This window comes from Periophthalmus magnuspinnatus, chromosome 10 (assembly GCF_009829125.3).
Source record: "Periophthalmus magnuspinnatus isolate fPerMag1 chromosome 10, fPerMag1.2.pri, whole genome shotgun sequence".
In the NCBI taxonomy this organism is placed as follows: domain Eukaryota; kingdom Metazoa; phylum Chordata; class Actinopteri; order Gobiiformes; family Gobiidae; genus Periophthalmus; species Periophthalmus magnuspinnatus.
This window is the reverse complement of record NC_047135.1, coordinates 21,874,112-21,890,923: the sequence shown is the minus strand read 5'-3', so window position 1 is coordinate 21,890,923 and position 16,812 is coordinate 21,874,112. Positions and strand designations below refer to the sequence as shown.

At 38.6% G+C, this 16,812-nt stretch overlaps 1 protein-coding gene across 2 annotated transcripts in view; it reads left to right on the top strand.

Moving 5' to 3' along the window:
• The window catches only part of lingo2 (leucine rich repeat and Ig domain containing 2), a 36,167-nt gene extending 20,202 nt beyond the window's left edge, over positions 1-15,965 (top strand). The window contains exon 2 of one of the 2 annotated variants that reach the window (XM_033974622.2): positions 13,055-15,965. In XM_033974622.2, the coding sequence (XP_033830513.1) occupies positions 13,055-14,908 (1,854 nt within the window). In that variant the 3' untranslated portion in view covers positions 14,909-15,965. The remainder of the gene's footprint in view (positions 1-13,054) is intronic. The other variant, XM_055224942.1, reaches the window with a different exon arrangement.
• The last annotated feature ends 847 nt before the right edge of the window (positions 15,966-16,812 follow it).

Below are 16,812 nucleotides of genomic sequence, written 5' to 3'. Positions count from 1 at the left end.
ATAACATGATTAAAACAAAAAGTATACTTAACACCCTATGTTTCTACTCTTTTGGCCACTTGAAGTTTCGCTAGCCGGCACAAGCAACTTTTTGCGTGTAGGTCAAATAAATCTCATAATCAAATTTCAATACAGAAAATACCACCCAAAAATTAATTTAAAATAATTGGCTGCAAGTGCTTTATTTGATTAGCTGCTCAGTGAAGGGACTATGAGCAGTGACATGAGTGTGGGAGTATGGGGTAAAACATAGCTCCATAGGTACACTTAGCATACAATGGCGTACCGGGGACAAGTGTTTTCAACTGGGCACTATGCATTAAAGTAGAACTCTCATGCAAAATCTACTTTTCAGAGCTTTAACCATGTTATTATTGTTTCCCCTCACAATTTACTCAGCCATATTTGTATTTTGAGTGATTTGCGCATGTTTAAGCAATCTTTAATAACTTATTTTCAAGACGCCACTTGCAACCGCAACCTGCGTAGGCCCACTGCTCTGTCCGTACTTCGTTCTCCAATTTTATTTTCTTAATCGATGATACACATAGGATTGGACAGCGCTGTGTAGTCAGTTTGATACAAAAGAAAAAAAAAATCTGCTGCTTGCTAGTGTGATCTGCAACTATCCATCGGAGGTGCCGACAGCTACACGACTCTTTGTTGTGATGACGTTTTTTAGGGTGACGTAAGCTCCCTTTGGGCACCACAGCTTTCTGATGTGGAAGGCAAAAGCTTACTTTTAGATAAATACTGTGTTTTAAAATGTGCAAATTAAAACATAATGATTCACGGGTGTCATAGATTATAACTATATAGCAGGAGACAAGCAAATAAGTCTTATTTAATGGAAAAAATAAAAATCCATGGTTAAAGTATTGAGTAATTTCAACGTGTTAAACTTTTACTATTGTTATTCTAAGGTACTTCTCTCTATTGTATTCTGACCAAGAAAACATTACAAAATTTAATTTCACCCAACATACCCTTTCAAATAAATACATTTACTTTCCTGCCTTAAGCTTAAAACACAACTTGCTCTGATGGACAATTGGATTTTTATCGTCCATTTAACCGAACAGATCATGCACCAACAAGCCCGGCCCGTCTATTGTTAGCTCTCTCCCCAATTCCATTCGGCAATTGCGCATAATTGCATTGCCGATATTGGAGCTGTGGGGCTAATTAGTTGGTAAATAATTGGGAATCGTACATGAATGGCGGGTGAGCACTCTGCCTGACAGGGGAACGCGTTGATGAGCAAACTGACCCCTGATCGTTGGCTCCAATTTGCACCGATTATGAACCAAATCGCCTTTTATCTGGAGTGATTCAGAGCTCTCCGGGACCACTCCAGACTCCATATTCTGGTTTTTAGTGTAGTTATGCATGTGTGGCAATGCAAATAAATGGTCAAATTATGCCAAAATGGGGACGCAACAGAAGGACATTGGGGTTGTTAGTGTAAATGTGAATGTCTAGATTGGACTTGGGTAAAAGTTTGAAATATTGTATGATTTTGATGCGCATTACTGCCTTGGTTTATTTTTGGTTTGAACTTTTTTAAAGACACTGTCCTGAGTTTTACCAATGTGAAAACCAGAACTACGATAGAATTATATTATACATTTTGCAGTGGTCCAAAGTTATTCCTAATTAACTGTGTCAATTAACTGCAATGATAAGTGCTTTTTACAACTTGCTGTGACAGTAATGCTAACAACAACTAGCATGCTAACACACACGGCCTGATTATGAATGAATATAGCTTAATGAAATGTCTAGATTGGTCTATGTAAGGCCTTGGGTAATATTTAAAATACGTCAGGATACGTTTTTTGCAGTCCTTTAGTTTAGTCCTGGTTTCAACATGGTACAATCCGTTTTGACGTACTCTTGGCATGGGCCGAATTTAAATGATGAATGGTCACTTGTTTATAGAGTGCTTTTCCACCTCAAGGGCACTCAAATTACTTTACATCAAGCAACCACTCACGCATTCACACATACAGCGGTGTACGCAGACACTAGGTTCAATATTCACCTGTGGGAGCTGCAATCACACCGCCAGCCGTGGGTCAGTGGATCAAACTGCTCTTCTAATGATGTTTATGTCAAGAGTAAGAGACAGAGAGGGAGAGAGTCGAACCGCCAACCTTCGGATCACTGGAAAAACACTAGCAATTGAGCTACTATCGCCCCATTTAGATCTAGTCCAGTGCTTGTTCGAATTTAGACCTGGTTTATTCATGGTTTTGACTAGCCATAGTTCTTATTTAGTACTGTCCAAGTCTGGTTGGACTTAACCAATCTCAAAACTGTGAACAGAAGGACATCGGGGTTATTATACTGAATGGCAGAATGGTCTTTGCGAAGCCATGGGTATATCTGTCAAAATATTTTTACTCACATTTACGTTCAAGTTTAGTCTGGAGGTTCAGTCTTTGTTTTTAAAAATACTTTTGGGGCTCCAGTTTGCCAGCTGTATTATAAAGGTTTACAGGATCGTAATGAAATTCAGTATAAAAAAATAATAATGGTAGACAATGTGACTGGGACAGTTTGTATCTGTGGAATCATTTATCTTCAGATGACGTTTAACAGTGGGTGCTTTGATGTCACTTAGAAATTACCCTGAGTTTATGTAACTTGCAGTACAATGCTAATATTATGCATGTAGAGAAAGTAGGCCTGCCGGAGGGAGTATTTTTGGACATATGGCGCGTTTAATGCATGTATTTAGGTCTGCACAGAGTAACCGATATACCAAGATAGTACAGTGACATTGTCCTGCTTGCATAAATAGGCAAATTGTACAAACGGCTCATATCTGTATATTGACTTATATTCTGTATTCAATTTAACATAAAACATAAGATTATATTTGAGCAGGGTTATTTGAATTGACCTAGAAAATGGAAGTGTGTGGAATGTGTTTAGCTGTTTTTGTTTGAAACTTACTCTGGGCAGATGTAAGTACAGATAGCAATCGTGGTAAAATTTGAAGACGACTGTTCCTATATGGTAATTTATTTTACATATATTGTTCCTATTGGTAGATTATAGAGCTAAAGCTGCCTCAGTGTTAGTTATAGTACCTAACCTTTTTGTAGCCCTAAAAAAATACATTTGTTGTAGCGCTGGGCCATTAATTGAATTTGGATCAAGTTAAGAGGGTTAACCTGGGCTATTTTTTGTGTGGAATGGTACCGATTCACTGTTAATGTTCATGAATTCAATACTTAAGGACATTTGTATACATAAAAATAAATAAATAACCCAATCAAAAATCAGGATTTGTTTTCTTCTCCATTTTACCCCACCCTAATGTGTTGTCACTAATACATTGCCTGATTTAGTTTTGTATTTAGTAACAATTTTTCTACACCACATTCTTTATTTAGACAATAGAGTGCCATTTTCAATATTAAATTATAGTACTCTCTTTTATATTCCCATGCGGTCTTATATCTGTGTAATCCCTCAGTTGTCCAGGTAGGTCCATAGTAGTCCATGGGTGTATACTAGTCTATGTGGTCTTATATTTAGCCTATAGTAGTTCTGATACAGCTCAAGATTGTTCTAAAGCTATTCAGAAAAGGTTCATTTCTGTCCTCTCGATGTGACTTTTTTAGTATCGATTCCTGAATGAATGTCTAGTTTCGATGCTTTTAGTACCGATTTGTATCTGATTTCTGCTGCTTTTAAGGACCCTAGGAGTATTACAAGTTGTTTCACAGTAAATAGCAAATGAAAATATGGAAGTTAACCGATTCAAATGTATCCCCCCAGAAAAAAATCATTCAAAACTTTCAAATATCCTGATAAGTGATGAAGGCTAGCACAGACAAAGCCATTTCTTTTCTCCAAAATAGTTTGAAAAATGGCTGTAATGTCGGCTCGGGCTGTGTTTATCCCTGTGCAAAGAGCCGACGTCATACGGCCCACTCATTCTGACATAGCCCCGAGCTGCCACAGTAAACACAATCACAATATGAACTCTCTATTATGAAGGGACCAAAACATCCCCACACTTTCAATGTCACAAATCTCATAAAGCTCTATGCAGTGTTTCTAAACAGGTGGTGCGAAGACCCATAGAGATACCAGAGAACATCGAAGGGGGTATTTGGGTTGGGTTAAGATTTATTTGCCAGTTTTATATTGCTTTGTCCATCCTGACATTTTTACAACTCATTGATACATAGAGAACAGTATTGTTTACTTTGTACCCTTATGACACAACATTAAAATACATTACTAAAAGTTCAAATACATGTAGCACTATGTCATTTTTTCTGGTCTTTTCAAGGCGGGCTGCCACTTACTTGTCTCCATGGAGATGTTGCCACTTTGCAGTGTTCCACAGTATGGCATTAAATTTCCCTATGTATGCATCGAACCAATCACAGGTTTTTTTTTTATTGCTGGAAAAAACGTTGAATAACATGCATTCTTACTATGAGTGGGCTTACCTCTCCACAGGTCTAACCAGTAAATTTGCCTACCATGATCTACCTGCTTCCAAACTGTTAAACTAGACAAAGCAATAAAATCTCCATAGAAACAAACAGGTAGCGGGCCTTCTACCAGAAAAGTTACACAATGCACATGTCTACAACTCGAATATATTACAGTTGTGTCACTGAAAATCCAAGATTGGTTTGAGTTGAAAAGTAATTTTTTCATTTGAACTGTTGGAAGACATTTTGACACAGATGGAAAGGAGATCAAAGTAAATGATTAGTCATTTGTCATATATTATTTAGGTTTCATAGCTTCACTGTAAGTTCGACTGAGAAGAGATTGGAATAAACATAATTTTTTAAAGAATATTTTGGTATTGAGAGGTTTTGACTAGACAGTATCGCAGGAAATAGAAAGCAAAGAGTGGGAGAGACATCCAGCAAACTGTTTATTCTCTAGTGTCATTTTAGATTTCAACAATTAGCTTACAATTCATAATGACAAGCAACATATGACTTCCAATGAGGTTTCAGCCAATCCTTAGCCATAGTGCAGGACTGAGATATTGTTTGATTGTTTTGTTTATATAGATTTTTAGTTTGAACAATAAAAATCACAGAAAGAGACGTGTACATGGGCAGGGCCTACTCTATATGTGTGATTTATATGGCAAAATTCCCTGTGGTAGGCCAGTACAGAACAATTTTTGTTGTTGCAATTGTCCTTTCCACATCATAGGCTATACTGTTCTATGAGATTGACACACGGCCGATGTACGCTCTAATGTATGGGGGCTATATATGGTTTGGTGCGTGGGTAACCCTGGGAGCCTTGTGCGAAATGGCTGTGCGCTCATTTCTGCTGAGTCAGACGCCATTAGCCGCTATCGCTAGGCTCTCAGGAGCTCACCCCGCGCTAATGTGGGGCAGGGGCCACATTACGGAAACACCTCCATCTCTGGGCTTATCCACCAGCCACTGCAGCACGGCCACTGCTCACCACAGAGGGATGAAATTTAAGTTATGTATGGGGGGAATAGGACTATATCTGACTCTGAATTTGTTTAAAACTCAACTTAAAACCCATTTTTATAAATTAGCATTCAACTAATTTCAATGATTTTTCCTTATTTGCACTGAAGGTTATTTTGTTCTTCTATTTTTTTTTTTTTAATTGTTTTAATATTGTGATTGTTTTAATATTGTGATTTTGTTTTTACTATGCCACTGGAAAGTACCCTGTACTGATTTCACACATGAAATTACAGTCACACGCTAGCTAGCATTAGCCAACAGTTTTTCAGTTAGACACACTCATTTTGTTGAAAATCAAACACCTTAACAGGATCATGAACGCTCTTATTGATCACACACTCGTGAGAATCTGTGGTTTAAATCCATTTTGTATTTTTTGTTGAGTTTTCAGACACATTTTTGGCAGTGTTTGCTAATGTGTGCATTAAGTGCTGAACATTCCAGGATGTTGGGATGTCATCTGAAACCCAGTAATTTAGCATGTAGTTTATATGTTGTTTGTTTTTTTTTGTTTTTTTACATAATTGTGGAATAGTAATTCATGGGTTTCAGGGCAAATGATTCCTTCTTGATTTTAAGATTTTTGTGAGAACCTTCCCCCAATCAAAACTTATAATATTTAGTTTTAAATTCCTTTGTTTTACTTACTTTGAAACCCAAAAATATAGTGCACAGTTTACGTTCTACACTTTGCTGATATAATTTCAGATGGAGGACAGAGGTCTATAACTCTATGGGAGACTTACCCTGTTTTTGAAAGAAATGGCCAAATTTATGACCAGCAAATGCTGAACCTTATCATTATTTGTAAGGGATTGGCTCCACAAACTTGCCATATCAACTTTATGGCTTTGAATCCTTTTAACTGACAACGATCTCATCTTTGGTGTTGAATAAGGCCTCCACTTTCTCAATCTATTGTGAAAACATAATTTCACATTTATTCACGTGTATTTGTAGTGACAGTTGTGCATAGCGCAGCAACACAGCTAACTGCAACCATTCAAACTGGATTAATCTTTCAGTCTTAATTCAAAAATTATAAAGCCAAATTGTAAGTTAATAACTAACTATCAAAGATTTCATTATATGGTTTGGTGTGGCTAGCACTCTCACTTTACAGCAAGAAGGCCAACCCAGATTTTCTGTGTGGAATTTGCATCATAGACTGTATAAAAAAGTGGAAGAAGGGAGTGTGACATCCCCCATAGTGTTTGGCTCAAGTCAAATGAAGGTCATCGAGGCTAGCAGTTATGGGGTGACATTTTGAGCCAAGTTGCATATTAGGGATTCCGACCGTGAGTATCATATAAACCAAAGAGCCTATTCGAAGCGAGGTTGTTGAAAGTAACGGTGTCAATCAAACCTGTTGCTAATGCTAGCAAGAGCGGCCTCTGGGGAAGAAGGCACCAGATTTGCCTGTTAGTAATGTTCATATCGAGTTACGGGCACAATAGTGAAATAAAAAAGACAGGATCATGTAGAGTGGGTCAATATGAACATTTTAAGCCCAAAATGACAGCAGTTACAGAGAGAGGGGTGACAATTTTCCAAAGTGAATTGGAGCCAGAATCAATAGAGCTGGACGCACGCCCATGCTCCCTTCCTATTGGGAACGCGGCAGCTAGCAGGTTAGCTATGTCCATTCATATATACAGTCTATGGTTTGCATGGTCTCCCTATGTCTGTGTGGGTTTCTCCCTTCAACCCAAAACATGCACAATAGGCTAAAGCTGTCCTGACCGAGACTTGATCAAGCTCAAGATCTGAAATTTCCCTACGGGGACAAGAAAACAAAGTGTACCTTACCTTTATCTGTAACATTCTGCTAACACAATAAGGAATATTGTTGTTACTTCAATTGCTCTTGCTTCCTTAAGAATGACACAATATGCGACCACAGTTTCTATTAAATATTACATGAAGGAAACCGTGTAACAAAGGAGCACCTCGACAACAGATACGGGCGGCCTTGTGTTATATTAAAAGAATATATTTACCCATGACTTGATTATTATAGATTGCAAAATAAATTACCAGCGTGTGCTCTGTCTTGTCAACAATTAAGTTTGAAAGACAAGCACACAATCTGCACCCAATCAATCAGGGCTCGGCAGGAGCGCTGCGTACACCTCATTATTTGTTGTTCGCAGAGAAATTGGGGAGATTATGGTAGGAATCAGCCGTGCATCCAGCTGTCAGCGCACTGAGGAAGAGGGAGGGGTGGAAAAGCTGTGCCATAGCAATAGATGTGTGCTATTGGTCAGTAAACACAAAAAAGTAAATGTCTTCTGTTAAAGTGGAACCTAAAACTGACCTCCTCCCACATCTACATTATGAATAGAGCTACTAAACTGGGCAGTACCAGGAAGACTAAAGAAGAGAGTGAAGGGGGAGGAGGGTGGGGTCTGGGCGTATGAAGAACAGTGTGATTGGTCTAGCAGGTATCAGTTCTTCAAACTCCACCCCTGCAGCCAGGTGTTTGTAATCAGAAACAGGTGGCTATAATCGGAGTCCTGCACCTACTGACTCTTAAATTTCTAATTTTCTAACTTCATAATTATTGTCTCAGTGTACTTGTATGTAAGATTTTAATTTCATGAACTTAAACCTACATCTGTCGGTGACATGTTCAAGTCATATATACCTTTATTTATAACAATTCCAATGTAGATTTTTTCTGAATTCCAAAGACGTTAGACATGTTGTCCTATTTATTTGTTATAATCTGGTGTTTTAGTTCTGAATATGAATATCCAATCAGAAAGCAGGATGAGCCTCACATGGGTGTCTCATCTGGGTTGCCAATCATTTATCAGTGCTAGTGCATGAATTCTGGAGGTTCTGAGCTTTCACATGAGGCATGGCCAGTCTATATGCTGAGAATGAAGAAAACCTGTGTGTGCCCTCAATACACAGGTTAAGGCACTGGCAACATAGGTTCACTTGTGGTTGCAATACCTTTTGAAAACAGTCAAATTATTTTAATGATAATTAATTAATGATTAATGATAGTTTCTTTCTACCTAGAACCTTCCATTTGGAGAATGTAATTGTTTGTAATGGCATGAAATTAAAGCTTTTTAGAGTTCAATCAGGCAAATGGTCCTGTATAAATGTCTCTTATAGTCTCTACCGCTGCCACAGTTTCAGCAACATTCCAGTGGACTTTGCCTAATGGCTTTCATGATACCAGACTTATTCCCCGGTGCTCCAGGTGAGGAGGTCATATCACTACGCGATCTCCGCTCCTGATTGCAGCCAGTTCTACCTCTAACCAATCATTATTCTGATTAGCCCCACTCTCTGTAAACCACCCAATCAAACGCCGTGCTTGTGCCTTCGCTCATCACTATGGGAAACAAGCAAGCCCAAACACAAGGATGCGAAAATCTCCTCTCAGAATGATGCAAATTCGCTCCCATTAGCAATGTGCTCCAGGATGCTAATCAATCACTCGCAAACTAGCAAACTGAAACCAACCGCTATTGATTGGGTACCTATTATATCTGAGACAATGGTGGTCGCATGGATTGTCGAGGATTAGCGAGCGAACAACGGAATGATGCCTATTATTCATGTTAATACAAGCAACGTTACACGATGCCTCGAAAAATGCACAAAAGAGCAGTGTCAATATTGATGTAGTTTTATATTAAAGATTTCGTTCTCAAGCTGCAAGCACTTCCTTTATCTGTCTTTAGCACTGTGTCATGGAGAAATAGTTAATGTATTCACTGAAGCCCTCTTGAGAAAAATGTCTTGTACTATCCCGGGTAACACGTAGAGCACTATGTAGTGTTGTCACAATACTAAAATTTCCAACTCAATTTCGCTGCTAAGGAATACACTCGATACTTGATACTGATTCCGATATCACGATAATAGTTAATAATGATGATTACTTTAGGCAATAGAATGTGGTTTTCAACCTTAAATCGCAGTGGTACTTTCTTTTATATTACCATGTGGACTTATATCTGTGTAATCCCTCAGTCGTCCAGGTAGGTTGGTTCAGTTTAAGATAATTCTAAAGCTATTCAGGAAAGGTTCATTTCTGTCATGCGGATGTGACTTTTTTTGTATCGTTATCTGCTCAAATTAGAAAGTAGTTTTGATACTCGTTTTAGTATTGAGTTGTATCTGCTTTTCGATACTTCTAACAATCCTAGAGGTATGTATAAGTGTACTTTGCAAAAAAACTGGCTTGCTAAATTAAAAAAGATGAACACAGAATACCATTCATAAAGCAGAAAGTTCATTGCCTCGGTTAGAACTATTAAAAAGCTATTGTGCAAACTTGCACACATTTGCCAATAAGACAAGTCGAGCCACATGGTGCAAAAGCTATAAACTTTAAATAGCAAGCTGAGGCTAAGAAATGCCAAGAGTCACTAAAACACTATGAAATCTTTACAATTGGCAAAACGGAAATAAAGAGCAAAGACTGTTGAACGATTATAGAAGACATTTTGAAATCCAATATATACATACAGAGACAGGCATGTACTGTTTAATAGACTGAACTAGTGCCATTTGGATATGTCCAAGTCTAATGGAACTTATTGACGTAACCGGTGGGAATGTATGGATTCTTGAAGACACATCTATGGCTGTACTGTACATGGAAAAAAAAAATGATAGTACTTTGAATGAAAGAGACAATTTCCTGATTAAAATTAATCATAATGGCAGTCTGTATATTTAGTGTTTGTGTAAGTGGCTTTCCTATACATATGCATACAAGCTAACTTGTTTTGCGGAATAACTTTCTATTGTGTATTGTACATTAGCAGTCAAAACAGTTTACAAGACAGTAGTGCAGTATTGTATAATCATTTACATTGTAGATTCTCACTGAAGGTATCAAGATAGATTTTAGACTTTTAATAGACACCATTTCTTTGACCACTGCTTCGCACACTTTTGACATTCCACTAATGAATCCTGACAAGGCACAGCTGTGAAGTGAAAACCATTTCAGGAGACAGCTCTGTCGACAAAGCAAAGGGGGTCTACTCTGAGGAATTTTAAGTCATTCAACTTTTTTTTCTTTCCGGCATAATTCCATAAATCTTGCTTCAGATATTTGATGTCTTTCGTATGTGTCTAGACTGTAGAAAGGTGTGTCCAAATTTTTGACTGGTAGTGAAGATATTGCAGTTGGTTTGCAGGCTTGATTCTTGCTGCTGACAATGCATATGTTATGTTATTGGACAAGACACTTCATCTGTTACCGTCTGCAGACACTGTCTTGAATGTTTGAGAGCTTGCAAATGCGAGTAAATGGTTCATTGATATAACATGTTTTGGAATTCACAAGACAGAATCTTAGGTCATAATTTAAGATATTGATTTTTCAATGCACAGTTTTTGAAAGAAATAACACATAAATTCCTCTAATGGTTAAACTTATCATTTTTCTCAGTATGGATTGAGCCCACAAAGTTGCCGAATATGTTGCATTTTTTCATCAGGCAACAAGGAATTTTGTCTGTGTAGTTGAATATAATGCCACCACTTTTTCATTAGATTTTTTTTGTATTTCAACTTATTTCAATTTTGCTTAGAGAGAAGACATAGAACTGTATGGCATTTTGGTTACATGTGGACAAACCAAGTAATTACAGATATATTAAACACAAAACAGGTCTGCATTTTGACAGCAAATGTAAATCCTAGAATTCCAACGCGCACCTGGATTTTAAACACGCTTTACCAGATTTTTACCGTCTTAAAAATGTGGAAAACAGAAGTAGTTCATTTTAAACGGCTTGCAGTGGTCCAACGTTATTCCTCACTTATCGTAAGCATTCACAACATCCTAATTAGTCACTGTGATTAAGTGCTATTCACAACTTTCAGGGACCAGGGCGGAATTTTGCTGTGTCAGTAGAGCTAACAACACTTAACATGCTAGCGCGCACTACCTTATTATTGGACAATAACACTTTATAATTGGATGCAGACAGCAGGCCACAGACTTTTTTGACCTCAAGAGCTGCTTTCACAATATGGAGCAAGACAAAGTTTTCTTAAAAACATGGGAAAAATTGGATACAGGACTTTTGATGTTATATCCACCTATTCTGGAATTAAAATTTTGTGTTTAGAATTTATCAATAATATTTTTTTCTTTTAAATTATAGTCTTTGTCACAGCCCAAAAACCTTTAGTTTAGTTTTAACATGGTTGTTTGTCCTTACATTCTCTTCCCTCTGTAATCTGTGAGCAGACTGAGGGCCCGGGGAGAAATTAGGATTATTTGTCTCATTGCTTAAATTTAGCACAGCCCATGACACACCAAATGAGCCAGGCCTGGTCGTGCAGTCTTTGCAACCTGTCACCGAGTACGCATTCAATTTTCACCCGGCCTCATCTCCGCTCCCTCCTGTGTGATCTATATGAGAACGCAGTACACAACAGAAAAACACAATTCATAAATGGATTTCAGAGAGGCTGGTTCTCAATGGAAATGTATGCAGAGTATGCAGGTAAAGACACAATGGAGAATGTAAATTGCATATGCATAAAGGAAAAATAGAAATCCCCGGTTAATGTTATTTACTAGGAAAAAAAAAAAAGAAAAAAAAACAAGATAAGATTGCCCCTGGTGTAGTCAAGTTACTGCCCATATAGCTTTCCTAAATACATAAACTACCAGTCATACGTTTGAACACTTTTTCATTTATGTTTCTTCTTAATTTCCGTGATTATTTGCATTGTGGATTCTCTTTGAAAGCATCAAAATTATGAATAGACATGTATGGAATGTAGCAAACAATGCACTGTAAATAGCACGTTTCTGGAGCATGCTTGCCCCTCAACTAACCTGTGTTTTTGCTGGGTTTTAGATGACATCAACATTCTATTGACCAATATTATTTAATACTGATGGGGGACAGGTAAAATTAATCTTGGTCAAATTCAGATTTTTGTTGTGATACATTGAGTTCTTTGGTCTAGTCACTGATAGAAATGATCAGATTCAACTTTTGTGAAATTACCTTTTGAATATTTCATGGTCAAGTACAATGAAATCAATAGGGGAAACTGTCTCTTGCCCCCCATCTGGGAGTATGACATCATCACATTTTTGAAAACCACCATTACTTGGGTCTAGAGGAGGGTCTCCTCATGCATGTTCTTGTTCTTGTTCCTTTGGATATAATATACTGCAGTATTACATAAAGCTCATCCATCTCCATGGAGAATGTTTCAAAGTATGGTTTTAACTCTAACTAAATTTCCATGGAGATGTTGTTCCACCTCAATAAAGTTACAAACTGTACCTTTTAATTATTTAATTAATTTATTTGCTTCTACATGATTTCAAACCGTTAAATATGGATTTTATCTTGAAATGTTCATGCTAACTTTTATTACAAACTGCCATGTACAAACTTTTATCCTTTTTGCCATCTAAATTATATACTATACCTTTAATGGCACATTGCTTTGCTTGTGTGCGGTCTTTCAAGCATGCATGTACCACATTTAATATAACCATTCCATTAATACAAATTTGTATCTCTTCTTTGTGTCTGTTGCAGAACCGTGACAGAATGGTCGACTGCTTTAGCAAAGTCATGCTGCACACGGTCGTCTCATGCTGGCAACCATTCCTGGGACTCACCCTGGTGGCTGTGTTCGTGGGCTCCACGCTGGGATGCCCCTCACGCTGCGAGTGCTCCGCCCAAACCAAGGCGGTCGTCTGTCACCGCAAGAGGATGCCCACCATACCTGACGGCATCCCCACAGAAACCAGGATCCTCGACCTCAGCAAGAACAAGCTGACCATGATCAACCCGGATGACTTCATGAACTTTCCCGGACTGGAAGAGTTGGACCTCAGTGGGAATATTATCAGTTATGTAGAACCGGGAGCTTTTAATGCGTTGTATAACATGCACTCCCTCAGTCTGAAGAGCAATCGAATCAAGCTCATTCCATTGGGCGTCTTTGCGGCACTGACCAATTTGACCCGGTTGGATATAAGCGATAACAAAATCGTCATACTGTTGGATTACATGTTCCAGGACTTGCACAATCTTAAGTTTTTGGAAGTTGGCGACAATGATCTGGTCTACATTTCCCACCGTGCGTTTAGTGGACTCATGAGTTTGGAGATTCTTACCTTGGAGCGATGCAATTTGACCGTTGTACCGACTGAAGCGCTTTCCCACCTGCACAACCTGGTCAGCCTTCATCTTCGTTACCTCAGCATCAGCACTTTGCATCCCTACTCCTTCAAGAAACTATTCCGACTGCGGCATTTGGAGATCGACAACTGGCCTTCCCTGGATCATGTCCCCGTGAATACATTGCACGGTCTCAACCTTACCACGTTGTTTATTACCAACACCAATTTGTCATCGTTTCCTTATCAAGCTTTGAAACACCTTCCATTTCTGACCCACCTTAACTTATCTTACAATCGAATTCGTCACATTGAAGGCGGGATGCTTTCGGAGTTGGTTCGCCTGCGGGAGTTACACCTGGTTGGGGCACAGCTTACCGCGATAGAACCATACGCTTTTCAAGGACTGCGTCAACTTAAAGTCCTCAACGTCTCCCATAATCGTCTGGACACACTGGAGAAGGGAGTTTTCCAATCTCCGGAGACCCTTGAAGTCCTTTTGATCGATAACAACCCCTTGGTGTGCGATTGCCGTCTCATGTGGATATTGCAGAAAAGACATTCTATTTTCTTCGGAGAATCACAACCGGAATGCAGCACGCCTGAAGGAATCCGAGGACGTCCTTTTAAGGAATTTAAGGAAACGTTGCTGTCTTACTACGTGACGTGTACCAAGCCAAAAATCCGCGAGAATAAAACGCAAACGGTTACGGTTGATGAAGGCCAGCAAGCTATCCTACGCTGCAGCGCCGAAGGGACACCACGGCCTGTAGTCTCTTGGCTTTCCCCACGTAGGAGAGTCTTGACGAGTAGGAATCACGGGAGGGTTACTGTCCACAATAATGGCACTCTGGAGATCAAATCAGCAGAGATACAGGATAGCGGTGTGTACCTTTGCCTAGCATCCAACACCGCAGGGAATGACACCCTCATGGCCTCTTTAGCTGTGAAGAGCCTCGGTTCCTTGTACGCAAACAGGACCCTCTACTACACAGACCCTAGCAACTCCACCGCCAACGCAACCAGCAGTGTCACCTTGGGGTTAGACCTAAAGACTATTCTGGTGTCGACGGCCATGGGGTGTTTTACGTTCCTTGGAGTGGTTTTGTTTTGTTTCCTCCTCCTTTTCGTGTGGAGCAGAGGGAAAGGAAAGCATAAAAATAACATTGACGTCGAATACGTTCCACGTTCGAAGTCCAACGGTACCAATGTGGATTCAGCAGAGGGACAAGCCGCCGGGCGTCGATTCAACATGAAAATGATGTGACTTTATTTTATAACTGTGGATTTTAACAAAGCCCAAAGTACAGTGCAATGTATTTTTTTGTTCGAACTGGATTACTGAACTTCTGGATGGAAGAAAGTTGAAGGTGAACTTCACGGGAAAGACTTTATCCTAAATCGTTGGATATTAACAATACCTTTCGCTCATGTGGAGATATAAAAATAGCCAGTGAGACATCCTTTTAAATAGCTTCTAGGAGGCTATTTTCGAATGGATAAGCAACAATGGAACTTTTACCGCAAAGAACCTAACGTGAATAAGTGTCAGTTATGAGCTTTGAAATTGATATATTAAAATTTATATGCCCAAAAAAAGAACATTTTTTGGGCAGGATCTATGGACTCGACCATGTACAGGCAAAAATTTGTATCTAACTATTAACCTACTTTGTTTAGTCTTGCGCCATGCTTATTCAACCAACCAATCAACAGAGCAGACCATAAATCCCTATGTTTAGTACTTTACATATGTGTACCTAATGCTTTATTATGTACATGTACGTGCAACATTCAAAATACCTTCATAGCAATATATGGGATGCATTAGCCAAAATTGGTGATCATTGTTGACTTTTCCAACGATACCGGAAAGGGCTCCTATGGATGGTTCTCTGTCCCTATCTCCCAATTGACCTATAGATATGAATAAATATATATTATTTATCAATGAAAATATAGAAAAGGTAATTTATATGTAAAGGAGTTGAGAATTCTTTTAAAATCTTGCCAACACTGTTCAGGATTCGTATAACTTTTGGATCTGTATAACAGTGACCCATTGCTGGTCGAAGTACCCACACGAAACACCTTCTCGTCCTCTTTTTTTGTCTTTTTGATTCCTTTGACTGTATCGTTACTGGTTGGCAAACTACATGTGTCAATTTTACTAGTGACATTTGCATCATTTTCCCCCGGTAGGAAAATTTAACTTTGTTGTGGTAGTTTCTCATTTTGTTGTTTGAATCATTTAGATTGTGAAAAAAAAATTCAAAAAAGTTAAAGTTTAAAAATGTATGTGAAATAAATCGAGATGTATTTGTAACAGGTGTGTTTCCTATCTATATGGGAAGCGGGGACAGTGTGTTGTTTTTTCATTCGCCCAAAATAAGGAGGTGAAGAGATTGTTTTATATTTACATTTTTAGAAGTTTTTTATTAAGTTTTAGTTTGAATCGCTAGCCCTACCCACTTAACACTTTCTGCAATTCAGGTATTGAAGCACAACACAGAATCAAGTGTCCAGGATAGTATTAGGCAGTTGTTTTCGCACAACACTTTGTCTAATCAGGCACATTGTTACTAAGAGTGTGCCCCTATTAGTAGCTTTAGCTGGTTTTCTAAAATGCATAAATCATATATTATAGTCTCAAATGAATTCTTATTTAGCTGCTTTAATGATTGTGCATGGTGTAAAGAAATTCTAAAATTAACAAACTTGGAACTTGCTTTAGAAACATGGTGCAACATAAAACAATGAATAATAATTGTAAATATAAACTATGATCAAATAAAATTAAAGGTGCACTGCATAACTCTTCTGGTGGAGGGTCAGGTGAACCACTCTGCTTGTCTTCATGACGATGATATTGCTTTGCTAAGAATGTGTCACAGTATGGCTTTAAATATATCTGCCTCCGAAGAGACAAGCAGATGATGCCACCCATCTGTTTCTGTGGAGAGGCGACCCCACTCTGACTTACCTTTTCAAACTAAATAGACTTTGATATACAATTATAAAATATCCCATCAGAGAACCAGACTGCCTCCCTGTGGGCCAGTGGATGTGACTACTCTACCATCTGAGCTAATGCTGGGAGGGAGATTTGAACCTCCAACCTTCAAATCAGTGCACAAACACTCCACCACCTGAGCTACTGTCATGTGTGAC